The sequence below is a fragment of the Carassius carassius genome, chromosome 46 (genome assembly GCF_963082965.1).
Source record: "Carassius carassius chromosome 46, fCarCar2.1, whole genome shotgun sequence".
Classification (NCBI taxonomy): Eukaryota; Metazoa; Chordata; class Actinopteri; order Cypriniformes; family Cyprinidae; genus Carassius; species Carassius carassius.
In genome coordinates, this window is record NC_081800.1 from 3,639,672 (window position 1) to 3,664,807 (window position 25,136).

Here is a 25,136-nt window from a genome sequence, read left to right on the forward strand (position 1 = left end):
TCAGCTGCCATAAATGCTAAAGAATAGCTTTTCTGCAGGAAATTATGCATATCTATACGCTCACAGAAAAACAAAAGGTACAACAGCTGTCACTGGGGTGCTATCTTTTCAACAGGTACATTTTGTTCTAATATGTACACTTTAAAAACTAAAATGTAGGCATTTTCCTCAGATGTTCTCAGCAGAAACCTTAATACAGGGTCACAAACACTGAGCTGGGATTGTTAAAGTCCACGTGAACCGGACGTTGCTGCCGACTTTATTTCAGTGTAGTGACATATTTCCAACTGAAATGGATTATTGAATAGAGGGCATGGTTTTATATTTGTGCTCCTCCTCTCTCTCTCTCTCTCTCTCTCTCTCATATCAGTCTAATGGTTGGAGGGATGTGTTTAAGGATATTCTGCCCAAGCCGTCAAACTGACGTCATCAGAAACGGAATGCCATTCCAGAGCGGAAGTAAAAGTTAAAGATTTCGATTAAAGATTACAAAGACAAACAGTTTTCAAAACAATTTTCAGCTGATTAACTTGCACTGAATTATTGTTTGCATCAAGAATGTGCTCTAGTAAAGTAAATAAAGTCTTGATTTCATGCTGACTTTAACGCCAACTTATATTCACATCCATCCTTTATTTAGATAAAAATAAAGATATAGAAATAAAGAAAACAAGATAAAAATCTTGAATCTTATTTGATGTGTCTGGTTGTACAACCAGATTGTTTATAAAGCATTAAATCAAATAGTTTATCAAAAACACAATGTGAACTGTACATAAAACAGGGACCACACTGACAGACTAGAGGCTAATGTTGATACTGAGGTGCATTAGCTGTGTTTGGAAGTCAGATGTAAATGTTTTTTGAATTTAATGCTGTTATATGTTTAAATCTGGACCATCGCTTACATTAATAGGGTCTGAGGCGATTTTGTTATGGGATGTCCCCCCGATGGATATAACAATATAACAGAGGCCCTTAGTGTTCCCCCTTTGTCACAGAAACTGGTTTTCCCCCACAAATCTTAATATATATATAAAATAATAATAATAAATAAATAAATAATTCTAAAATAATGTAATGTACTGTTTTATTATTAGTTACACGATTATTATTTTTGTCAATATTATTCGTAGTATGCGTAATTTTTGTTCAATTTCGTTTTTTTTTTAATAATATAATGAAATTTACTCAATAATCCCGGGAAAGTAAAACATGTAGCTCACGGCAACAAACTTTCCACCAATCAGATTGCAGAGAGCAACTCCGTTACTGCCACTAACGTGGAGTTTCAGAAACTTTCAACCAATCAGAGCGCAGAAACGCGTTCCCTGTACGGCCAACAGCCAATCGGAACGCAGAGCCAGTCTCCTTTACAGACAGAAAATAACATGGAAGACCAGACTGGACTGAGATTTCTAAACACAGCGAGCAGAGAATATTAAAGCAGCTCGTAACCAGTGTTTCCGAGCGCGTTTCGTCTGTTTTGTTGTTAAGAAAGGCGTTTTTCTGAAGTAATGAGAATGTTGGGCATGTATGTCCCGGACAGATTCGTGCTGAAGTCCTCCAAAGTTCAAGACGGGATGGGGCTGTACACTGCCAGAGCAGTCAAAAAGGTTCGTGCATAGAAAACAAACTCTCGGCTTGAAAGATAAAGCATGCGAAGTGCAGTAATAAAACGCTTCTTTTTTTAGCCTACTGTTTTTACTCTGCACATAGTATATTAAGTTTAGGCGCCTGTTTGTAGTTGCATTCCTCTGTGTATGTGCTTACGTGTGCTGCCTGCCACGTACCGTACAAACAATCACCATGGTAACCATCGTTTCCGCCAAAAATCCATCATGCCAAACACCATTTCAGAGTAAAAAAAAACAAATACAAAAAAACTTTCCGCTAAAATATGCAGCTACTGGAAATGTATTGATATTACACTGCATCTATCTATCTATCTATCTATCTATCTATCTATCTATCTATCTATCTATCTATCTATCTATCTATCTGGTTGGTTCTTAAGTATATTATTGTATAGTATATACAATAGTAATGTATGTAAATTTTTTATATGTGTAATTATATATATATATATATATACACACACACACACACACACACATATATATATATATATATATATATATATATATATATATATATATATATATATATATATATATATATATATATATATATAATTATGGAAATACTATACTTTACAATAATATACTTAAGGACAAACTAAATGTAATGATTTCAGACACTTCAATGCATGTTATTTACAATTAAATGAAAACGTGTTAAAGTTTAAATTTATATTAAATGCAACTAGTTTAACTCAATAATGCTTTTTGACCCACTTAATTGGAATTAACCTTCATTAAAGCATGACAAAATATTATTAAACCATAATGATTTAAAGTTTACTTTAATGTAAAACTTTTTAAAAGTGAACTTAAATGTAAGAGATGTAGTCATGAATGTACTTCAAGTACACTTAAGTGGCATTTAATTTAATCAATATTATTTTAGTATAATTTAAGACTACAATTACTACAAGTACATTGTTTTCTAATATACTTTTAAGATTTGAAATACACTACAATTGCAAGTTATGTATGGAAATTATATGAAATATGAAATATATTGAACAAAAAAATCATAAAGAAATTTTTAGCAAATTTTACCATTATTTACAAAGAAACATTAAATGATAAACACATTAAATGCCTGAAAAAGCATTTTCTTGTGAAACATACTCCAAAAATTATATTTTAATTAAAACATTTATTATTATTATTTTTTTTATTATTATTATTTGCGGTGTATATATATAATTAGTTTTTTTTTTCATAATAGGATTCAACCTAGTTCCTCCTGTTACACTCTCTATGCTTGTCTTGGTTTTTCTGTTCATCAGATCTTAATTGGGTCAAATCGCCGAAAGCATTCACAACATCTGCACAAGCCTTAGGAAATGTCATCTGGAGAGTTCAGACCATTTTATATATACATTGCCTGGTCTGAGACGACATTAGTGCTGGGCTAAATACTGGTTCAAACGGTAAACCGGTTTGAATTACGCAACGCAAGATTTATTTTTTTTAACCGGCATGCAATGTAGATGGCATTGTGAATTGAGAGTTAACTGTTGAAGGTTCTGCCTGTATGATTGACACAGAGTGGCTGAACTAAGTATTGCAGTCCAAATTCAAAATATTGGAGAGGGTTTTTTTTCACCCGGCCCCTCCTCCTCAGACTTGACGCACACGCAGGTTGCCAGATTAACAACACCAACAGGAACAAGCGCACTTGACGATTAATTCAATGAAAAATGCTGTGTTTTCTGCCAACTTGGAAACCCGGGGTGCTGAAAAACAGTTGCTTCACTGAACAGCGTCCATTAGAGCTTAGAGTCCAAAAGTGTGCATACTTGTACAAATATTGAAATATTTACACGTTTAATTAATATTTCTTAAAACAGAATCACAATTTCTAATAATTTTGTCACCATGAGGTGTGTTACTCTTGCAGAACACAAGCTTCAGGAGGGCACATAAGTCTGAACTAGTGAGTTTAGGTATATTGGTGCAGCACCCATGGTTGTCTTGTAAGCAAACATTATTTTTAGGCAAGTTTAATTATTTTATTGACAGTCTGTGCAAACTGCTCAAGAAAGGTATGACGTTGACTTTCTTTGGGTTGTTGAAGTCCATTCTCGCAGCTGTATTCTGGATCAGTTGCAGAGGCTTGATATTATTTTATATTACATTACATTTAGACATTTAGCAAACACTTTTATCCAAAGCGTCTTACAAATGAGGACAGTGGAAGCAATCAAAATCAACAAAAGAGCAATGATATACAAGTACTATAACAAGTCTCAGTTAGCCTAACGCAGTACACATAGCAAGGGCTTTTAAATAATATAATAAATAAAAAGAAAACGGATAGAATAGAAAAATAATAAAGCAAGCTAGTGTTATTACATTCTGGGAGGCCTGCCAAGGGAGCATAACCATAGTCCAATCTGGAGAGAACAAGTCCGAGCTTGGACAAGGAGTTCTGAGTTCTGCTCTGATAGGAAGGGTCTAATCTTCCTAATGTTTTTTAAGGCAAATCTGCAGGACCGGGTCATTTCAGCAATATGGTCTGTGAAGCTTAGCTGATCATCAGTCACAACTCCAAGTTTCCTGGCTTTCTTAGCAAGGTTGAGTTAAAGGTGATGGTCCTTCATCCATCCATAAATATCTGTCCGACATGCTGCATTGCGAAAAGCTTCCATTGGATCATCTGGTTGGAATGAGAGGTAGAGTTGAGTGTTATCAGCACAGCAGTGACAGGAAAAGCCATGTTTCTGAATGACAGAACCTAATGAAGCCATGTAGATAGAGTAAAGAAGTGGTCCAAGCACTGAGCCCTGAGGAACCCCAGTAGCAAGAAGTTGTTATTTGGAAATCTAACCCCTTTAGAGACACCCTGAAAGACCTACCTGTGAGGTAAGACTTGAACTGCTTAGTGCGGTTTCTGAGATGCCCATCTTCATGAGGGTGGACAGGGGGATCTGGTGGTTAACTGGTGGATCCAGCAAGATGAGTACTGCGGATTTGGAAGCTGCTCTTGCTAGTCGCAGGGCTTCAGTAACCGAAAGCAGGGCAGTCTCAGTTGAGTGGCTACTTTTGAAGCCAGATTGGTTGCTGTCCAGGAGGTTGTTCTGTGCAAGAAACATAGAGAGTTAGTTGAACAAAACTCGCTCAAGTGCCTTTGCAGTGAATGCAAGAAGGGATACCAGTCTGTAGTTTTTTAAAAGTGCAGAATTTAGAGAGGGTTTTTTTAAGCCACACGATATGTATGAGAACAAAGGCGACTTGAGCACAAGATTACCACGGTAAACACAGTAAGCAAAACAGAGTTTCCTATCAAAGACAACTGCGTTAAAATCTAATGAGAAAAGAAACTAAACAGTTACAAACTGCTGTCCTCTTCGTTTGCTCGACTGTTTCTTCATATGTCAAATACATAATGATAAAACAATAATGAGGATTACGTCTCATACCTGGCAGAGGTCACAACGCAAAGAGGAGAAAATACTGTACGAGGCAGAAGAAGCTCATTATGCGAAAATGGTTCTCACAATGCGAAAAAGTGGATGGCAATTCTAAACACTGATTTGGGATTGGGGCTTTATATGAATGTATCTCTGAGGCGAACTGACTGTATTCAGAAAAGTTTAGATGGTATTTTCTTTTCATCTTAATATCATATAATAGATATTAAAGTAGTGTTTATAAGCGCAGCACTGCTTTATTTACAACGTTAAGCAAGGAAACGCTGTATCACTGCTGTTCCATAAGTGCCAGCTGCTGTTAGAGAGTGAATCTGCGTCTCATTCAGTCCGTCTGCTGTTTTTGTTTCATTCAGATGTGTTTTATATAGTATAGTTTCACAAAGCTTAAGTCAGACAGGTCTGTTTGCTTCAAAATGTGAAATTATACAGTCTAATTTAAATGAAAAACTGCTCATGCTAGCATATTTCTTTGGAACGTGATTAAAATGCAAAGTTTCATGCATTCTGTTTCATATAAAGGCCCAGTCAAGGAAAAATTGTGATAAACTGAAACCGCCACAATCATAAACAAAATAAAAATTGTGATACAGATTTTTTTGTCAAACCGCCCAGCACTACTTGACATCTCTCTAAATGTGTGGGAATGGAGAATCTACCCATAGACTCTTAAAGATCTGACAGAGCCTTTCCTTGATCATGTTCAGATACCACACAGAAACTGCTGAATATGACACACAAATAAACTCACTCTTTCTTCACAGGGTGAGAAGTTTGGTCCATTTGCAGGTGAAAAGCGGATGCTGAGTGACTTGGATGAAAGCATGGATCCACGACTGATGTGGGAGGTGGGTGACTAGGACCAACAATCGTTCCATTTCTTTACCCTCAATGTTTGCTATACGTTTTTTGAGTTTATGTCACTTTGGAGCACTTCAGAGGCAACTCATATCTTATCAAGCATTTATAAAATGCCAGTTAATATCTTGGCTATTTTATGACTTTACAACATTAATGTTTTTAAGAAGAGAAAATCACAAATGGTTGACCACTGTGCCAACACACCCACCCACCCTTTTTGTAAATGCATGCTGTATACAGTACATACACATTTTTTTATAATACGATAAAAAAGTGGACCTTTTTCACAAGATGACGTGTTTAACGTTTATCAGCATCGAAATCCTCAAAAGTTTTTCATATTTGTATTTTTTTTTTAATGTGTGCACATTTATAACATTATTCTTTGTATTATATCAACTTTGCATCCAAACAAAAAAACAGTTAACGCTAATGCGAGGGTGTTTCTAATGCAGCGTTTATGGGAGGGACGGTAAATTTGACATTCTCTCTTCTGACTGCTGTCTCTCTCAATTTGTTTCCTTTTGTTGAAAGTCATGAAAACATCATCTTGTTCTTCTTTCAAGAGTTTTTCTTTTGCTTTGAGTAAATGGGAATGCAAAAAATATATTTGTGTTAATCTCCCATTCAATGCTCTTTAATTTGACTTTCACTGCAGAGAAACCAGAAAATATGTGAAAAAGGTCCATAGGCCTATTTGATTTCCATGAAAATAGTTTCTGAAGATTTTTTTAATAAATAGTTTTTTAAACTTTTAAACTTTTCACGTTTCTTGAATAACAGATATACAGTGTGATTAGAACTGCCACGCGACTTTTATTAATCGATACTGAATCGCTACATTATGTTGCTCAGCAACGAGGGGGTAAAATCGTGTGGGTTTTTTTAAGTAACTAAACTCTCTCTCTCTAAATGGCCATATTTGAGATTTTTTTTTTGAGTAGTTTTCATCACTGGATACAGCTGTCGGTCATCTAACATTTCTATCGTAAAACGTATCATTAAAAGTTGACTGTTGATTTGTTGCCATCTCAGTAATTCTGACATTGGCGAGCGCTGTTAGACCGCTGAGGCTTTGATCTGAAGTGCCTAGTATGTGCAGCAGTCGCACGCATCCGTAGACTAGCGCAAGTTAATTCTCACACTTTAGTATTTATAGCTCCTAACAGGCTGTGTGACTAAGAGAAGTTATTACCTCAAAATGTACATCAGTCTGCAGTTTTTCCTAGTGCTCGAGTGCCAGCGATTATCCCTCTGCGCAGGGGCGCTGGACTGGGGGTAAAACCAGTACTGATTACCAGGGCCCCAAAGGAAGAGAGGGCCCTGAAAAGTCTGGAATATATATTTTCAAGGGGAGGGGGGCCCATTAGGACTGCCTATGCATAGGGCCCGGGATCTTGTGCAGCGCCCCTGCCTCTGCGTGCCACTGTTGTCACACGTGCTGTGGGTTGCCGACTCCTGAGCTAGAGGATTCGTCCTCTGTGAGAGACTGATCACTTTATATGATGAACAAATTGAATTTATTCACATATAAACATTAATCGATGCACACATTAGTTATGAGGTTCATTCTTGTGTGTTATGTTTGAGCTTCTGTAAGAACCTGTGAGGTTTGTTCTCACATGTTAAGCGAACATAAAAATAAACAACTGTTTATGTTTGCCAATCAATGTTTCCATATGAATGTTCTGAAGATGAACGAAAGTCTTACAGGATTAGAAACTTTTCGGCAAATTTCAGCAAACTTTCCAAAAGCAAGACTTTCATATTTCACCAAGTTAAAAAAACAACAACAAACAAACAAACAACAACAACAACAAAAACTCTGAAAAGTTTCCAGAAATTTAACAGAATTCAACCGTTAATTTTTGTGTGAAAAATTATCCCTTTAAATATAACTATCCCTCTATATGTTTAAAAGACTTTCATTTAATATAATATTAAATAAATTAAAGACCACTTAAGTGACTTAAAGAGTTTATTTTTATTAATACATAAGTGCACTTTTACCATATTTCAAAGTCAATTTATATAATTCTGAAAAGATTCTGATCAAAATTCTGATGTGCTCAAGTCCTACTTAAAGGATTAGTTCACCCAGATAGCAAATTTATGTTATTAATAACCAGTGTTGGGAAGGTTACTTTGGAAATGTAATAGGTTACAGATTACAAGTTACCCTGTTTAAAAAGTAATAGTAGTGTAACTTTTTCAATTACTTTATTAAAGTAATGTAACTAATTACTTTTGAGTACTTTTTGATTAATTTTCTAAATTTGTGAAAATTTAAGAATAATAAATAAAAGCATATACATCAACTTAAATACAGTTATCTAATAAGCATGTGACGTATTCTGTGTAATAAACTCCTGAAACATTGGTGTCTCTTTGTATATGATGATAGTTTTCTCAAAATAAGTAAAATGCACATGAAGTGACACAAAGCAGTTCTAGAAATTATGTTTATGTGCTCGTGTACTCCTATACTGAGGCAGCAGAGGTTGAAAACACTGCGAGCTTCAGTAGGCCTATGTGTAGTAAATGAAACCATGTCTTTGCCATTAATTTACAGGAGGGGCGGACTGGGAAAAAAATTCAGACTGGAAAATTCAAACTCATACAAACAAATTCATGGACAAAACTATTTTTTGTATGGACCTGACATAAAAAAGGTTTAAATCTTTAATTTGGGGACATGCAAAATAATTAAAAGTTGTCTCCTGAACTGCACCTTCACTTCCATTTTTCTCTTCATTCTTTTTATTTTGCCCTGTTATCCATCTCTCTCATGACTTTAATACTCAAGATTGAACAAAACTATACTTTACAATACAATACTCTACAATACTACAATATCTTTATAGAAAAAATCCTAATACTGTACACGAGTCATGTTTTTCCCTTACAAAAAATTACCTTGCTTTTATTAGCCTATATAAAAGTAAAATAACCTTGTTTTTTTTTGTTTTTTGCAAATGGATTTGTATTTATTTTTAAATAAATACATTTGTAAAATAATTTTACATTTTTGGTTATCACATTTAAACAATAGTAACCATTTTCTCTGGATTTATAGTTAAATATTAAAATGTTAATTTTCGTAAGGGTTGTGTTGTTGTCTGTCGTAGCTCCCCCTAAACCTATAAAAAAAAAATTGGATTTTTTTTCAGCTGAATTACTACTGTAACATTACAACTGATAATAATGATGTCCTTTATATAGTATTTTGAGTGATGACTGATGAGCAACGTGCTGCTGCTTGAATAAATAAATAAAAAAACAAAGACAAAAAAGCATCTTTACAGATGAAACTGACCTAAAACCCTGAACAGGAGTTCTGCTTCTCTGCTCCAGCAGTCAACTCTATTCTCTCTCTATCTCTCTCTCTATCTCTCTCTCTCTCTCTCTCTCTCTCTCTCTCTCTCTCTCTCTCTCTCTCTCTCTCGCATTGATTAGGGGCTACCTCTGATCCAAACCGTTTGGCAGAGAGCGCGCGAGTCATGACTTATTAGAGATTTAATTATCAAATGACGGATTCGCAAATGATCGCTTTAGTACATTCGGCAGGCAATTATACAATAATGATATTAAATAGTGGGGCAAAATCGGCTGCCAGGCCACCGGGAATTGTCCTGGTTCTCCCGGTGTCCAGTCCGCGCCTGATTTCCACAGACACGCAGAACGTGCAGGAGTCATATATTGCATTTTTGGGGCGTAATATTCACAGACACTAGTCGATGTCATGTTTTGATTCAAGTGTACTGACCTACTTTTGATTTAGTCATCCAAAATGTGGCATATTCCGTCCGCGTTAGGCATTTCGTTTTTATGACTGGATTCTACGAATTAGACTGTATTTCCGCATCCCGGAAATTATTAGTGCGGTATGTCTCAGAAAAGTCAGTGCAATTTGGGAAAGCAATCAGTTAAATCTGTATGTGGATGTGTGTAAATATTAAAATGTAATCCCCTTTGTAATCGTAAAAAATTTCATAAGTAACTGTAATTTAATAACTCATTTTTTCTTAGTAACTGTAACTAATTACAGTTACAATAATTTTGTAATTAAATTACGTAACGCCGTTACATGTAACTAGTTACTCCCCAACACTGTTAATAACTGACCCTCATGTCGTTCCAAACCCATAAGACCTCCATTTGTCTTCGGGACACAGTTTAAGATATTTTAGATTTAGTCCGAGAGCTCTCAGTCCCTCCATTGAAGCTGTGTGTACGGTCTACTGTCCATGTCCAGAAAGGTAAGAAAAACATCATCAAAGTAGTCCATGTGACATCAGAGGGTCAGTTCGAATATTTTGAAGCATCGAAAATACATTTTGGTCCAAAAATAGCAAAAACTACAACTTTATTCAGCATTTTCTTCTCTTCCGGGTCTGTTGTGAGAGAGAGTTCAAAACAAAGCAGTTTGGGATATCCGGTTCACGAACGAATCATTCGATGTAACCGGATCTTTTTTAACCAGTTCACCAAATTGAACTGAATCGTTTTAAACGGTTCGCGTCTCCAATACGCATTAATCCACAAATGACTTAAGCTGTTAACTTTTTTAATGTGGCTGACACTCCCTCTGAGTTCAAACAAACCCATAATCCCGGAGTAATTCATTTACTCAAACAGTACACTGACTGAACTGCTGTGAAGAGAGAACTGAAGATGAACACCGAGCCGAGCCAGATAATGACTCCTTCACGAGTCAAGAACCGTTTCTGTCAGACGCGTCCGATTCGAGAACCGAGGAGCTGATGATACTGCGCATGTGTGATTCAGCGTGAAGCAAACCGACACAAGTCAAGTCAAGTCACCTTTATTTATATAGCACTTTAAACAAAATACATTGCGTCAAAGCAACTGAACAACATTCATTAGGAAAACAGTGTGTCAATAATGCAAAATGATAGTTAAAGGCAGTTCATCATTGAATTCAGTTATGTTATCTCTGTTCAGTTAAATAGTGTCTGTGCATTTATTTGCAATCAAGTCAACGATATCGCTGTAGATGAAGTGACCCCAACTAAGCAAGCCAGAGGCGACAGCGGCAAGGAACCGAAACTCCATCGGTGACAGAATTGAGAAAAAAACCTTGGGAGAAACCAGGCTCAGTTGGGGGGCCAGTTCTCCTCTGACCAGACGAAACCAGTCGTTCAATTCCAGGCTGCAGCAAAGTCAGATTGTGCAGAAGAATCATCTGTTTCCTGTGGTCTTGTCCTGGTGGTCCTCTGAGATAAGGTCTTTACAGGGGATCTGTATCTGGGGCTCTAGTTGTCCTGGTCTCTGCTGTCTTTCAGGGATGTAGAGGTCCTTTCTAGGTGCTGATCCAGCATCTGGTCTGGATACGTACTGGATCCGGGTGACTGCAGTGACCCTCTGATCTGGACACAGACTGGATCTGGTGGCTACGGTGACCTCGGAATAAGAGAGAAACAGACAAATATTAACGTAGATGCCATTCTTCTAAAGATGAAGCAAGTACAAAGGGTGTTATGTGAAGTGTTCCCGGTTCCGGTTTACCTAATTAATGCAGCCTAAAAATCCTTTAACGGATTTGGATAATAAAAGCATATTAGTATGTTATGTGTAAGCCAGGTTAAAGAGATGGGTCTTTAATCTAGATTTAAACTGCACGAGTGTGTCTGCCTCCCGAACAATGTTAGGTAGGTTATTCCAGAGTTTAGGCCCCAGATAGGAAAAGGATCTGCCGCCCGCAGTTGATTTTGATATTCTAGGTATTATCAAATTGCCTGAGTTTTGAGAACGTGGCGGACGTAGAGGATTATAATGTAAAAGGATATCATTCAAATACTGAGGTGCTAAACCATTCAGGGCTTTATAAGCAATAAGCAATATTTTAAAATCTATACGATGTTTGATAGGGAGCCAGTGCAGTGTTGACAGGACCGGGCTAATATGGTCATACTTCCTGGTTCTAGAAAGAACTCTTGCTGCTGCATTTTGGACTAGCTGTAGTTTGTTTACTAAGCGTGCAGAACAACCACCCAATAAAGCATTACAATAATCTAACCTTGAGGTCATAAATGCATGGATTAACATTTCTGCATTTGACATTGAGAGCATAGGCCGTAATTTAGATATATTTTTGAGATGAAAAATGCAGTTTTACAAATGCTAGAAACGTGGCTTTCTAAGGAAAGATTGCGATCAAGTAGCACACCTAGGTTCCTATCTGATGATGAAGAATTGACAGAGCAACCATCAAGTGTTAGACAGTGTTCCAGGTTATTACAAGCAGAGTTTTTAGGTCCTATAATTAACACCTCTGTTTTTTCAGAATTTAGCAGTAAGAAATTACTCGTAATCCAGTTTTTTATATCGACTATGCATTCCATTAGTTTTTCAAATTGGCACACAGAGCGTCTGAACCGAACGGATTCTTTTGATGATTGATTCTGAACTGATTCTGTGCTAATGTTATGAGCATGGGTAAACCGAAGGCTTGAATCAAGGGCAATCATCGCCAATGACGCCATTACGTCGAGCGCAAAAGAAACTGTGAACAGTTTTCTTCAACCGGTTTATTGAATCGAACTGTCAGAAAGAAGTACTGGTGATCCGAAAACCGGTTCTTGACTCGTGAAGGAGTCATTATCTGGCTCAGCTCGGTGTTCATCTTCAGTTCTCTCTTCACAGCAGTTCAGTCAGTGTACTGTTTGAGTAAATGAATTACTCCGGGATTATGGGTTTGTTTGAACTCAGAGGGAGTGTCAGCCACATTAAAAAAGTTAACAGTTTAAGTCATTTGTGGATTAATGCGTATTGGAGACGCGAACCGTTTAAAATGATTCGGTTCGATTTGGTGAACTGGTTCAAAAAGATCCGGTTACATCGAATGATTCGTTCGTGAACCGGATATCACAAACTGCTTTGTTTTGAACTCTCACACAACAGACCCGGAAGAGAAGACAATGCTGTTTTTGCTATTTTTGGACCAAAATATATTTTCGTTGCTTCAAAAAATTCTAACTGACCCTCTGATGTCACATGGACTACTTTGATGATGTTTTTCTTACCTTTCTGGACATGGACAGTATACCGTACACACAGCTTCAATGGAGGGACTGTGAGCTCTCGGATTAAATCTAAAATATCTTAAACTCTGTTCAGAAGATAAACGGAGGTCTCACGGTTTTGGAACAACATGAGGGTCAGTTATTAATAACATAATTTTGCTATTTGGGTGAACTATCCCTTTAAGTGGGTCAAAAACACTCTTAAGTTCAGCCAACATTTAATATAAATTTAAACTATTATACATTTTCAGTAATTTGCAGTTAGTGTCTGAAATATTACATTCATTTTTCAATTAATAATATTCTGGTAAAGTAAATATTTCTGTAATAAGTACTCTTTTTAAAGCCCTGCTAAAGTTTGCTTCTCCTCACAAGGGTGATTTGGCTTAATTCTCTCATTCATTGTAAGTTTATTGGACTTTTTTTTTGCCTGTTTTGTTGTTCACCAGACAAAAACACCTCTCAACAAGTCACATGATTTTCAGTTTCATTCATGCGTGTCTAGCACAAACAGTGCGGGGTTAGTTACGAACCAAAGTTTAATACCTGGGGTTAGAGCTTTGTTCAGACAATGCTAAAACTAAAAGTGATGTCTTTGCAGAGACTACCAAAAATGGATTTCAGTTTTGATTCCATCAGTTTGTATCTCTGTGACTGAGATTATAGAGGTCTGACTGAATTTTAACCATCCTGGAGAAGTTGCTGCCCCTGTTGTTCAGACAGACGCATCACTGCTCATCTCCAGGCAACCATTAATTGGTTGAGACGTGCAAGCATGAACTCCACTCACGCTGACTCTCCCATGCCAGACACATCTCCCAGTGCATGCCGTATCTAATATCCCATCAAATATCTGCTATTAAAAGATTTGGGTATATTTTCGGCTGCATAAAAGTTGTAATTATAACGCAGACCAGGTCGGATTCAGCCACATTAGACTTGATTTATTGATCTGCCTGCCCTGATGACACTATTCTGCCTAAAGATATAGTGCATATAATTATTGTGATAAATCATCAATTTTTCACTATGCCGCTCTTTCATCCTGTGTGTGTTGTTGTGATGCGGGCAATTTCAGGGAATTTACCTTTTAAGATTAGTCAGAATAAGTCTCTATTAGTCTGCATTTCAGTAAGTTAAGAACGAGAAATAATAGTTTGTATTCAGAAACAGTGGGACAAAGGTACTCGTCAAATTTAAGAAAAGAGCATTCCTGTGGGACGTAACAATGTTTTCAGCCTGATTTAAGGCTGAAATTGTGTACTGTACACCGCATTAACTGGTACTCTCAGGTGTAATATTGTTGTGTAAGTAAATTTGTTAGTAAAAAGTGCTTGAAAATTGCGGTGTAGGTACATTGAACTACATTGTCACTGGATAGTCTTGCCAACCTGTTTGTATCAATAAAGTATGTAATTATACTTGCATAATACTGTAAGTAGGGATCCATTATTAAAATTCTGATTGTATTATGGCTGATATATGGCAGATTAAAATGTATTAATCTACAAATCCGATTCCCAAAAAGTTGGGACACTGTACAAATTGAGAGTAAAAAAAGAAGGATAACATATCAAATGTTGAAAGTGAGACATTTTGAAATGTCATGCCAAATATTGGCTCATTTTGGATTTCATGAGAGCTACACATTCCAAAAAAGTTCGGACAGGTAGCAATAAGATCCCGGAAAAGTTACATGTACATATAAGGAACAGCTGGAGGACCAATATGCAACTTATTAGGTCAATTGGCAACATGATTGGGTATAAAAAGAGCCTCTCAGAGTGGCAGTGTCTCTCAGAAGTCAAGATGGGCAGAGGATCACCAATTCCCCCAATGCTGCGGTGATAAATAGTGGAGCAATATCAGAAAGGAGTTTCTGAGAAAAAAATTCAAAGAGTTTGAAGTTATCATCATCTACAGTGCATAATATCATCCAAAGATTCAGAGAATCTGGAACAATCTCTGTGTGTAAGGGTCAAGGCCAGAAAACCATACTGGATGCCTGTGATCTTCGGGCCCTTAGTCGGCACTGCATCACATACAGGAATGCTACTGTAATGGAAATCATAACATGGGCTCAGGAATACTTCCAGAGAACATTGTCGGTGAACACAAGGACAACCCAAGTTGTGATCAGCGCTCAGTTCAGAAGCCTGCATCTCTGCTGGTATGGGGTTGCATGAGTGTGTCTGTCATGGGCAGCTTAAACATCTGGAAAGGCACCATCAATGCTGAAAGGTATATCCAAGTTCTAGAACAACATATGCTCCCATCCAGACGTCATCTCTTTCAGGGAAGACCTTGCATTTTCCAACATGACAATGCCAGACCACATACTGCATCATTTACAACATCATGGCTGTGTAGAAGAAGGATCCAGGTACTGAAATGGCCAGCCTGCAGTCCAGATCTTTCACCCATAGAAAACATTTGGCGCATCATAAAGAGGAAGATGCGACAAAGAAGACCTAAGACAATTGAGCAACTAGAAGCCTGTATTAGACAAGAATGGGACAACATTCCTACTACTAAACTTGAGCAACTTGTCTCCTCAGTCCCCAGTCGTTTACAGACTGTTATAAAAAGAAGAGGGGATGCCACACAGTGGTAAACATGGCCTTGTCCCAACTTTTTTGAGATGTGTTGATGCCATGAAATTTAAAATCAACTTATTTTTCCCTTAAAATTATACATTTTCTCAGTTTAAACATATGATATGTCATCTATGTTGTATTCTGAATAAAATATTGAAATTTGAAACTTCCACATCATTGCATTCTGTTTTTATTTACAATTTGTACAGTGTCCCAACTTTTTTGGAATCGGGTTTGTATTACACTTGACTCTTGTTGCATTTTGCAGTATTTTAGTTAATAAAATGATATAAAACAATGACAACACTATTATGCTTTAATCTATTATGCTTTTTAATCTGCTTTAATGTACATGGATCTGTGGGTTGCATTCAGTGGATACACAGCCCACAGAGTCTCACTGAAGTCATGTTTCACTGCAAGATTATGGCAGTTATTGATACCATTGAACTTCATCTATGTGTACCGGAGAAGAGGTTAAAAATGTGTAATTTTGGGTGCATGATATTTGGAGCTTTAGACTGTTCATTGGACACTATGCTTTCAATGACTGTTTAGTGGTTGTTGAGAAGCAGCTTTGAGGAGCAACATTGTTGCTTGGATTCTGATTGAATGGCTTGTAACCTTTGGATATGTGCACTTCTGCAGGTTCGAGGGAATAAAGGTGACGTGCTCTATATCCTAGACGCTAGTAATCCTCGCCATGCTAACTGGCTTCGCTTCGTTCATCAGGCCCCTTCACAGGAGCAGAAGAACCTGGCCGCCATTCAGGTATGACACGATGCCACAGCCTGATAACCACAGAGATCTCTTTACATTCTCTCAGATACACATCGTTGCTAGGTACTGAATACATTGGCAGCTGCCTTCTTAACAGCTTTATTTGAGGGACTGATTTGGAACACTGTATAGACAAGAAGTCTGCATCAACCTACAATAAGTGTAAGTAAGGTTTGACTCTAATGGTGTGTTCACAGATGCGCACCGCGTCACTCACTTTAGATTACTCGTGGGATGTTTTTGGTGTCACTCCCTCGAATAAAAACAGCGTAAGCAACCATGGTGGAGATAACTACAATCACTGTTTTGTACCTCGTCAAAAAGTCCCAAATACAATGGAAAGCGAAAGAAGACACAATTGAGGCAAATATCATGCGTTCGCTGAAAACATCCCACATTTCGTGTCATTCGCGGCGTCCAGCGTGAATTTGTTTTTATTCTCGTCTTTGCATTGACTATGTATGTAATCCACTCAAGCAAATAATTACATTCACGTCTGGTGTGAACACACCATCAGGCTTTACTAATTGAGTTTTGGGTTAGCATGTTGCTAAGCTAACACCGCAAAACTCTAAAGGTGTGGTCACATTTACATGTGAGAGTAAAAGGTGACCAACAGAGCTGTGTGAGCTGCGCTTAATACATTGCCACACTAATGATAATAGACAACAGATTTTTTCTACTATTTTTTTTTTGTAGTTGTAGTCCACCCCAGAATGAAAATTTGCTGAAAATTCATTCAACCTCAGGCCATCCAACATGTAGATGAGTTTATTCTTCTTCAGATTTGAAGAAATGTAACATTGCATAACGTGCTCACCAATGAATCCTCTGCAGTTAATGGGTGCCGTCAGAATGAGTCCAAAAATCTGGTAAAAACATCACAATAATTATTGGCTTATATTTCGGCCAGAAGTGATGGTTTAAAGTTAAAAAAAAAACATCTTGATGGGTTTGTTTCTTACAAACACACATTATTTCTCTTCTCCAGATGTGAATTGATGGACTGGAGTGGTGTGGATATCTTGTGGATTATTTTGATGTTTTATCAGCTGTTTGGACTGCATTCACTCACTTCTGATATTTTCTTATGGGTTTTTCCACTTAGTTTAATTAGTTAAAATTAGCTATTATTATTTGTTGAAATTATTCTAGAAAAAAGCATAATTGCCTGTCTGTTTTTGCAACAGGCTTTACATGAAGGGCATTCACATAAACGGGGCATCGGATGCAAAATTCACTTTTACATAGTGTTCACATATAAATGTGTCTTAGCAGTGTGTGGACACAACCACCATACAATAATAATAATGTAGTCACTTCTTTTTTATTTATTTTTTTATCCCTAGAAAACCGAATAGATTTGATAATCAAGAATAGACTTGATAATCAATCGTTTAGATTTTCTGACCAATATGACATCATACTGCTCAAGCCCCGCCCACGACCGCTGAAGGACTGTCCCTGGCTTAACTCCAATTCTCAATAATCAATCATAAAATTCTTCTTCATACCTTAAAGTCACAGAAAAATGTATAAAAAAAGTAAAGTTAAAGTATATGGTCTTGCTCCTACATATTTCTCTGATTTACTTTATCCATATACTGCCTCTCGACCACTTCGATCATCTGAAGGTGAACTTCTCTGTGTTCCGAGATTTCACCTATCATCCTTGGGAGGTAGATCTTTCTCTGGTTATGGCTCATAAACAGTGTTGGGGAGTAACTAGTTACATGTAACGGCGTTACGTAATTTAATTACAAAATTATTGTAACTGTAATTAGTTACAGTTACTACGAAAAAATGAGTAATTAAATTACAGTTACTTATGAAATTTTTTACCATTACAAAGGGGATTACATTTGAATATTTACACACATCCACATACAGATTTAACTGATTTCTTTCCCAAATTGCACTGACTTTTCTGAGACATACCGCCCTAATAATTTCCGGGATGCGGAAATACAGTCTAATTCGTAGAATCCAGTCATAAAAACGAAATGCCTAACGCGGACGGAATATGCCACATTTTGGATGACTAAATCAAAAGTAGGTCAGTACACTTGAATCAAAACATGACATGGACTAGTGTCTGTGAATATTAAGCCCCAAAAATGCAATATGACTCTTGCACGTTCTGTGTGTCTGTGGAAATCAGGCGCGGACTGGACACCGGGAGAACCGGGACAATTCCCGGTGGCCTGGCAGCCGATTTTGCCCCACTATTTAATATCATTATTGTATAATTGCCTGCCGAATGTACTAAAGCGATCATTTGCGAATCCGCCATTTGATAATTAAATCTCTAATAAGTCATGAAGTGTTAGTCATGACTCGCGCGCTCTCCGCGCCTCCGCCAAACGGTTTGGATCAGACTCAGAGTAATCAATGCGAGAGAGAGAGAGAGAGAGAGAGAGAGAGAGAGAGAGAGAGAGAGAGAGAGAGAGAGAGAGAGAGAATATAGAGAGAGAATAGAGTGGACTGCTGGAGCAGAGAAGCAGAACTCCTGTTCAGGGTTTTAGGTCAGTTTCATCTGTAAAGATGCTTTTTTGTCTTTGTTTTTTTTATTTATTTATTCAAGCAGCAGCACGTTGCTCATCAGTCATCACTCAAAATACTATATTAAGGACATCATTATTATCAGTTGTAATGTTACAGTAGTAATTTAGCTGAAAAAAATTCAGATTTTTTTTATAGGTTTAGGGGGAGCTACGACAGACAACAACACAACCCTTACGAAAATTAACATTTTAATATTTAACTATAAATCCAGAGAAAATGGTCACTATTGTTTAACTGTGATAACCAAAAATGTAAAATTATTTTACAAATGTATTTAAAAATAAATACAAATCCATTTGCAAAAAAATAAAAACAAAACAAGGTTATTTTACTTTTATATAGGCTAATAAAAGCAAGGTTAATTTTTGTAAGGGAAAAACATGACTCGTGTACAGTATTAGGATTTTTCTATAAAGATATTGTAGTATTGTAGAGTATTGTATTGTAAAGTATAGTTTTGTTCAATCTTGAGTATTAAAGTCATGAGAGAGATGGATAACAGGGCAAAATAAAGAGACTGAAGAGAAAAATGGAAGTGAAGGTGCAGTTCAGGAGACAACTTTTAATTATTTTGCATGTCCCCAAATTAAAGATTTAAACCTTTTTTTATGTCAGGTCCATACAAAAAAATAGTTTTGTCCATGAATTTGTTTGAGTTTGAATTTTCCAGTCTGAATTTTTTCCCAGTCCGCCCCTCCTGTAAATTAATGGCAAAGACATGGTTTCATTTACTACACATAGGCCTACTGAAGCTCGCAGTGTTTTCAACCTCTGCTGCCTCAGTATAGGAGTACACGAGCACATAAACATAATTTCGAGAACTGCTCTGTGTCACTTCATGTGCATTTTACTTATTTTGAGAAAACTATCATCATATCATATGCAAAGAGACAGCAGTTTAAAAAAAACGCCAATGTTTCAGGAGTTTATTACACAGAATACATCACATGCTTATTAGATAACTGTATTTAAGTTGATGTATATGCTTTCATTTATTATTCTTTAATTTTCACAAATTTAGAAAAGTAATCAAAAAGTACTCAAAAGTAATTAGTTACATTACTTTAATAAAGTAATTGAAAAAGTTACACTACTATTACATTTTAAACAGGGTAACTTGTAATCTGTAACCTATTACATTTCCAAAGTAACCTTCCCAACACCGCACATAAACTTCCCCTGTCTCTTAGGACAAATTACCATACTGCATGAATTTAATTCTGAACTCAAAACCTACCCATTTAACCAATACTACCTGTAACAATATGTCTTTTCTTAAACTGTTCTGGTTCTCTGCTTGTATTTGGCTGTTTGTACTACTACTGTGATCTGCAACTGCAATCGCACATGTCTTTAACTTGGCAAAGGTCCATTGTCCATTTAATTGATTATATACAGTATGCAATTATTGTTTTTCTTCTACTCTCATTGTGAAACGTCCTTGAGCTTGGGAAAGGCTCTATATATTAAACATACTAATACAAATTAAACATTTTGCGTAGGCAACTCGTTAGGTTTTGATTCAGAGCCACGGAGTATAAGAGCAGCTTTGAAACGGAGGCAGAAAGCAGAGGGAATGAGTTGGAGTGAGTAGTTTGTTATGTCTGGCCGTGTTGATGTGCTTTTGCAGAGCCAGAGATCTGAAAACACCAAAGAGTGTGGAGATAAGAGAAGTGTAATGAGCCTTAGACGAATAACACACACACACACACAGGGACATGTGGGCATGCACATGTGGGCGTACACATTGAGGTCACATGAGCTGGATATGGCAGCTGAGTAGTAACCAATAATGCAGTGACCTGGCAACCTCCAGTGTCCTTCTCACAGTCAGTATTAATGCACCTGTAGCACCTTGTGATTCAGATAAAATAATGTGAATAATACTGTGATTGCAGAATGATTTCACAGCTCATCTCAACACCTAAAAACATATCTTTGTGCTTAACATGCAATAGCTCGCCTGAGGGTTCACTATAGAGTAGGGCTGTAGCTATCGAATAGTTTAGTAATCGAGTATTCTACCAAAAATTCCATCGATTAATCAAGTAATCGGATAAAATGTGTTTTTGCTTAATTAAAGTGAAATATTAATTATGCAAGAGAAAATAAGACTCCTGGGTCTCTTAAAATGAACAACTTAATTTCCTTTTTTAGAAAAAAAATATTTTTTTTTTTTTATGAAAACATAGAATGCATATATCAAAAATAAACATTTCATTATAATTTTTTTTTAAATTTAAATAATCATTTAATTTATCTTTTAATTATTGAAATTTACCTTAACGTTTTGGTAAACAAAGGGGATTTACTATTAAAAATAAAACATGGAAGAAATGTTGTGGGGTCAGAGTCATAATACCCAAATATAATGTTTTTCATATGTACTGAGAAGCCTGGCAAAATCTTACAGTTGACAAACACACCAATATCATCCCAAAGTTTCTGAGTGTAGGGACATGACCAAAATAAGGGTTTCTTCAGAACTTGAACAAAAAGAGCATGTAAGATCAATGTCAGATTTTTTACCCTTTACAGGGTAGAACCTGTGCATGGGCTTAAAATAAATGTCTTTCACTTTGTCTGTGAAAATAATTTTTTGCGGTAGAGACCAGATTTAATCACAATCACGAGAGCTTTCCAATATGTGCGCCACTGAGTGGCGTCTTCCCGGTCAGAGAGCACCTGTCCATCAAAAGTAGATCACTGTTAACCCCACCCCCACGGCAGGTTTGTGTCAAAACACCAAACGAAAAACTGCGAAACGTAAGCGAAATCTGTGGCAATGAATTTAGAATCCACGATTAGTGAAAACAAATCTTTGAAAAACATTAACAAAGAATAAAGCATATTTGAAGAGCCTGTTAAATTTGTGCGACTGAGTTCATTTCTTTTCGATTTCATTGTGTTTTTCTTCTTTTGTAATGGCATATTTTTGATAGTTTCTGAAAAAGTTACGTTCAGTTTTATAAAGTTTCGTTCATTATTATTGAAACAAATGTAATTCCATAGCTCTACAACCCGAATTCCGGAAAAGTTGGGACTTTTTTTAAATTTTAATAAAATTAAAACTAAAGGAATTTCAAATCACATGAGCCAATATTTTATTCACAATAGAACATAGATAACGTAGCAAATGTTTAAACTGAGAAATTTGACACTTTTATCCACTTAATTAGCTCATCTAAAATTTAATGCCTGCTACAGGTCTCAAAAAAGTTGGCACGGGGGCAACAAATGGCTAAAAAAGCAAGCAGTTTTGAAAAGATTCAGCTGGGAGAACATCTAGTGATTAATTAAGTTAATTGATATCAGGTCTGTAACATGATTAGCTATAAAAGCTTTGTCTTAGAGAAGCAGAGTCTCTCAGAAGTAAAGATGGGCAGAGGCTCTCCAATCTGTGAAAGACTGCGTAAAAAAATTGTGGAAAACTTTAAAAACAATGTTCCTCAACGTCAACTTGCAAAGGCTTTGCAAATCTCATCATCTACAGTGCATAACATCATCAAAAGATTCAGAGAAACTGGAGAAATCTCTGTGCGTAAGGGACAAGGCCGGAGACCTTTATTGGATGCCCGTGGTCTTCGGGCTCTCAGACGACACTGCATCACTCATCGGCATGATTGTGTCAATGACATTACTAAATGGGCCCAGGAATACTTTCAGAAACCACTGTCGGTAAACACAATCCGCCGTGCCATCAGCAGATGCCAACTAAAGCTCTATCATGCAAAAAGGAAGCCATATGTGAACATGGTCCAGAAGCGCCGTCGTGTCCTGTGGGCCAAGGCTCATTTAAAATGGACTATTTCAAAGTGGAATAGTGTTTTATGGTCAGACGAGTCCAAATTTGACATTCTTGTTGGAAATCACGGACGCCGTGTCCTCCGGGCTAAAGAGGAGGGAGACCTTCCAGCATGTTATCAGCGTTCAGGTCAAAAGCCAGCATCTCTGATGGTATGGGGGTGCATAAGTGCATACGGTATGGGCAGCTTGCATGTTTTGGAAGGCTCTGTGAATGCTGAAAGGTATATAAAGGTTTTAGAGCAACATATGCTTCCCTCCAAACAACGTCTATTTCAGGGAAGGCCTTGTTTATTTCAGCAGGACAATGCAAAACCACATACTGCAGCTATAACAACAGCATGGCTTCGTCGTAGAAGAGTCCGGGTGCTAAACTGGCCTGCCTGCAGTCCAGATCTTACACCTATAGAGAACATTTGGCGCATCATTAAACGAAAAATATGTCAAAGACGACCACGAACTCTTCAGCAGCTGGAAATCTATATAAGGCAAGAATGGGACCAAATTCCAACAGCAAAACTCCAGCAACTCATAGCCTCAATGCCCAGACGTCTTCAAACTGTTTTGAAAAGAAAAGGAGATGCTACACCATGGTAAACATGCCCCGTCCCAACTATTTTGAGACCTGTAGCAGAAATCAAAATTGAAATGAGCTCATTTTGTGCATAAAATTGTAAACTTTCTCAGTTTAAACATTTGCTATGTTATCTATGTTCTATTGTGAATAAAATATTGGCTCATGTGATTTGAAAGTCTTTTAGTTTTCATTTTATTAAAATTTAAAAAACGTCCCAACTTTTCCGGAATTCGGGTTGTATCTTGCCACACACGCCACGGCGTTCTCTTTACGTTTGCCCGCGCCCTCAAATCAAAACACTGCTGACTCCTTGCAGTATGTGATTTCAGACACAGCGCTTGTGTCTCCTTCCGCTTTGTGGGTGACGTAAATGCGTTGTGTCACATTGAAAAAATCATTGCGAAAGAACCTGACGTGAGATTTAAAATAAATTAAAAGAGGCTTCGAGGCAGAGGAATTTGCCTCGATCATTTTTTGCAATCGAGTTACTCGAGGAATCGTTTCAGCCCTACTATAGAGTCATTCACAACAAAAACCGAATGTAAATGTGCAGTATGATTCTGCATGCCAGATGTGATGTGGGTTGCTAATGGTAATGGTTAAATTAATAATTATTAAAACTGATCATTATTTTAATGATTACTTTATAAACGTGAATATTAAATCTTATCAAAGATTTAAAAAAATATTAAATATATCAAAGTTAAGAAATGTCTTCATAATTTCACGTAAGTGCCAGTAAAGGGAATATTAACTTAAATGTCTTGTTTATTTGATCTCATCTAGTTTACTGGTTTATTTATCATATACATTAACATGCTCTCTACCTTATTAAAACTGGTATAAAGAGTCTTCTATTCAAAGCTAAAAGTGAAATAACTAATTTTATTTTAGATAATTGCAATTTATATTTAATATTTCCAATTAATCCCAGGAAAAAAAAATAGTACAATTTCAACAGCAGCAGTCTTTTACTGTTAAAATTGCTGTCATTTTTACAGTCCCTCATTATCTCAGTAGCTATGGCTAAACTCCAGCATACTGTTTGATTAAACTTAATTTAATCTAGAGAAGGTTAAAATATGATTAAGGGAAGTCCTATGTGTTCCCAAAATATCAAGATTTTGTATCTGTAACATTTTGTCTTATGTTTTTCTCAATAAACTAAAGTGACAATGTACTACTATAATACTTTACCAACTATAAATTATTAATCATTACAATGTAATAGTAAATTGAATTGTTATTTTTTTCTCTCTCTCTCACGTGGATGGATGCAGACTTTGCACTGCAGTGTGTCTGTGAACTGGTCTCAGTTTGAGATGTTGGCAGTCTGATGGCCATCAAGAGAACCGAGTCTGTGTTTCGTCACACATGACATTTCTCTCACCATCTCCCTGTGTTTTTAACATAATGTACAGCAACGGTGCTTATTTCTGCATGACCTTTTAGGCAATGAAGTTCCAATAAAGTCATTAAACAGGGGTTCAAGTGTTTGGCCTTTGACCTTAATCAGGAAGTGTGGATGTTTGATTGCGTCTCCCAGCAGATCACTGTTGTGTTGTCTGTTCAGTGTCAGACAACACCTGCTTGCTTTTCAACGTCTAATTCAGTTATAACACACACACACACACACAGTTACTTCTGATTCTTTGATTGGCTGACAGGTCTTTCCAGCCATGCAGTATTTTACCGATATCAGAACAAGAGCTGATAATATATTGAAAATGAACCAGCGAAATGTTTGCTGACTGCATTAACTCAAGTTAATAACTTGTAGGTGTGCAATAAAGTGTAGATGATTTCATAGTCATGGAAAACCTGGAAATACTGTATTAGGTGAT

The 25,136-nt window shown here is 36.7% G+C and overlaps 1 protein-coding gene across 1 annotated transcript in view; it reads left to right on the top strand.

Moving 5' to 3' along the window:
- Positions 1–1,351: 1,351 nt before the first annotated feature.
- Positions 1,352–25,136, top strand: part of LOC132129573 (PR domain zinc finger protein 5-like) — a 95,505-nt gene continuing 71,720 nt past the window's right edge. Inside the window, exons 1-3 of the mRNA XM_059541206.1 lie at positions 1,352–1,616; positions 5,827–5,910; positions 16,215–16,337. Coding sequence (XP_059397189.1) covers positions 1,518–1,616; positions 5,827–5,910; positions 16,215–16,337 — 306 coding nt within the window. The 5' untranslated portion in view covers positions 1,352–1,517. The remainder of the gene's footprint in view (positions 1,617–5,826; positions 5,911–16,214; positions 16,338–25,136) is intronic.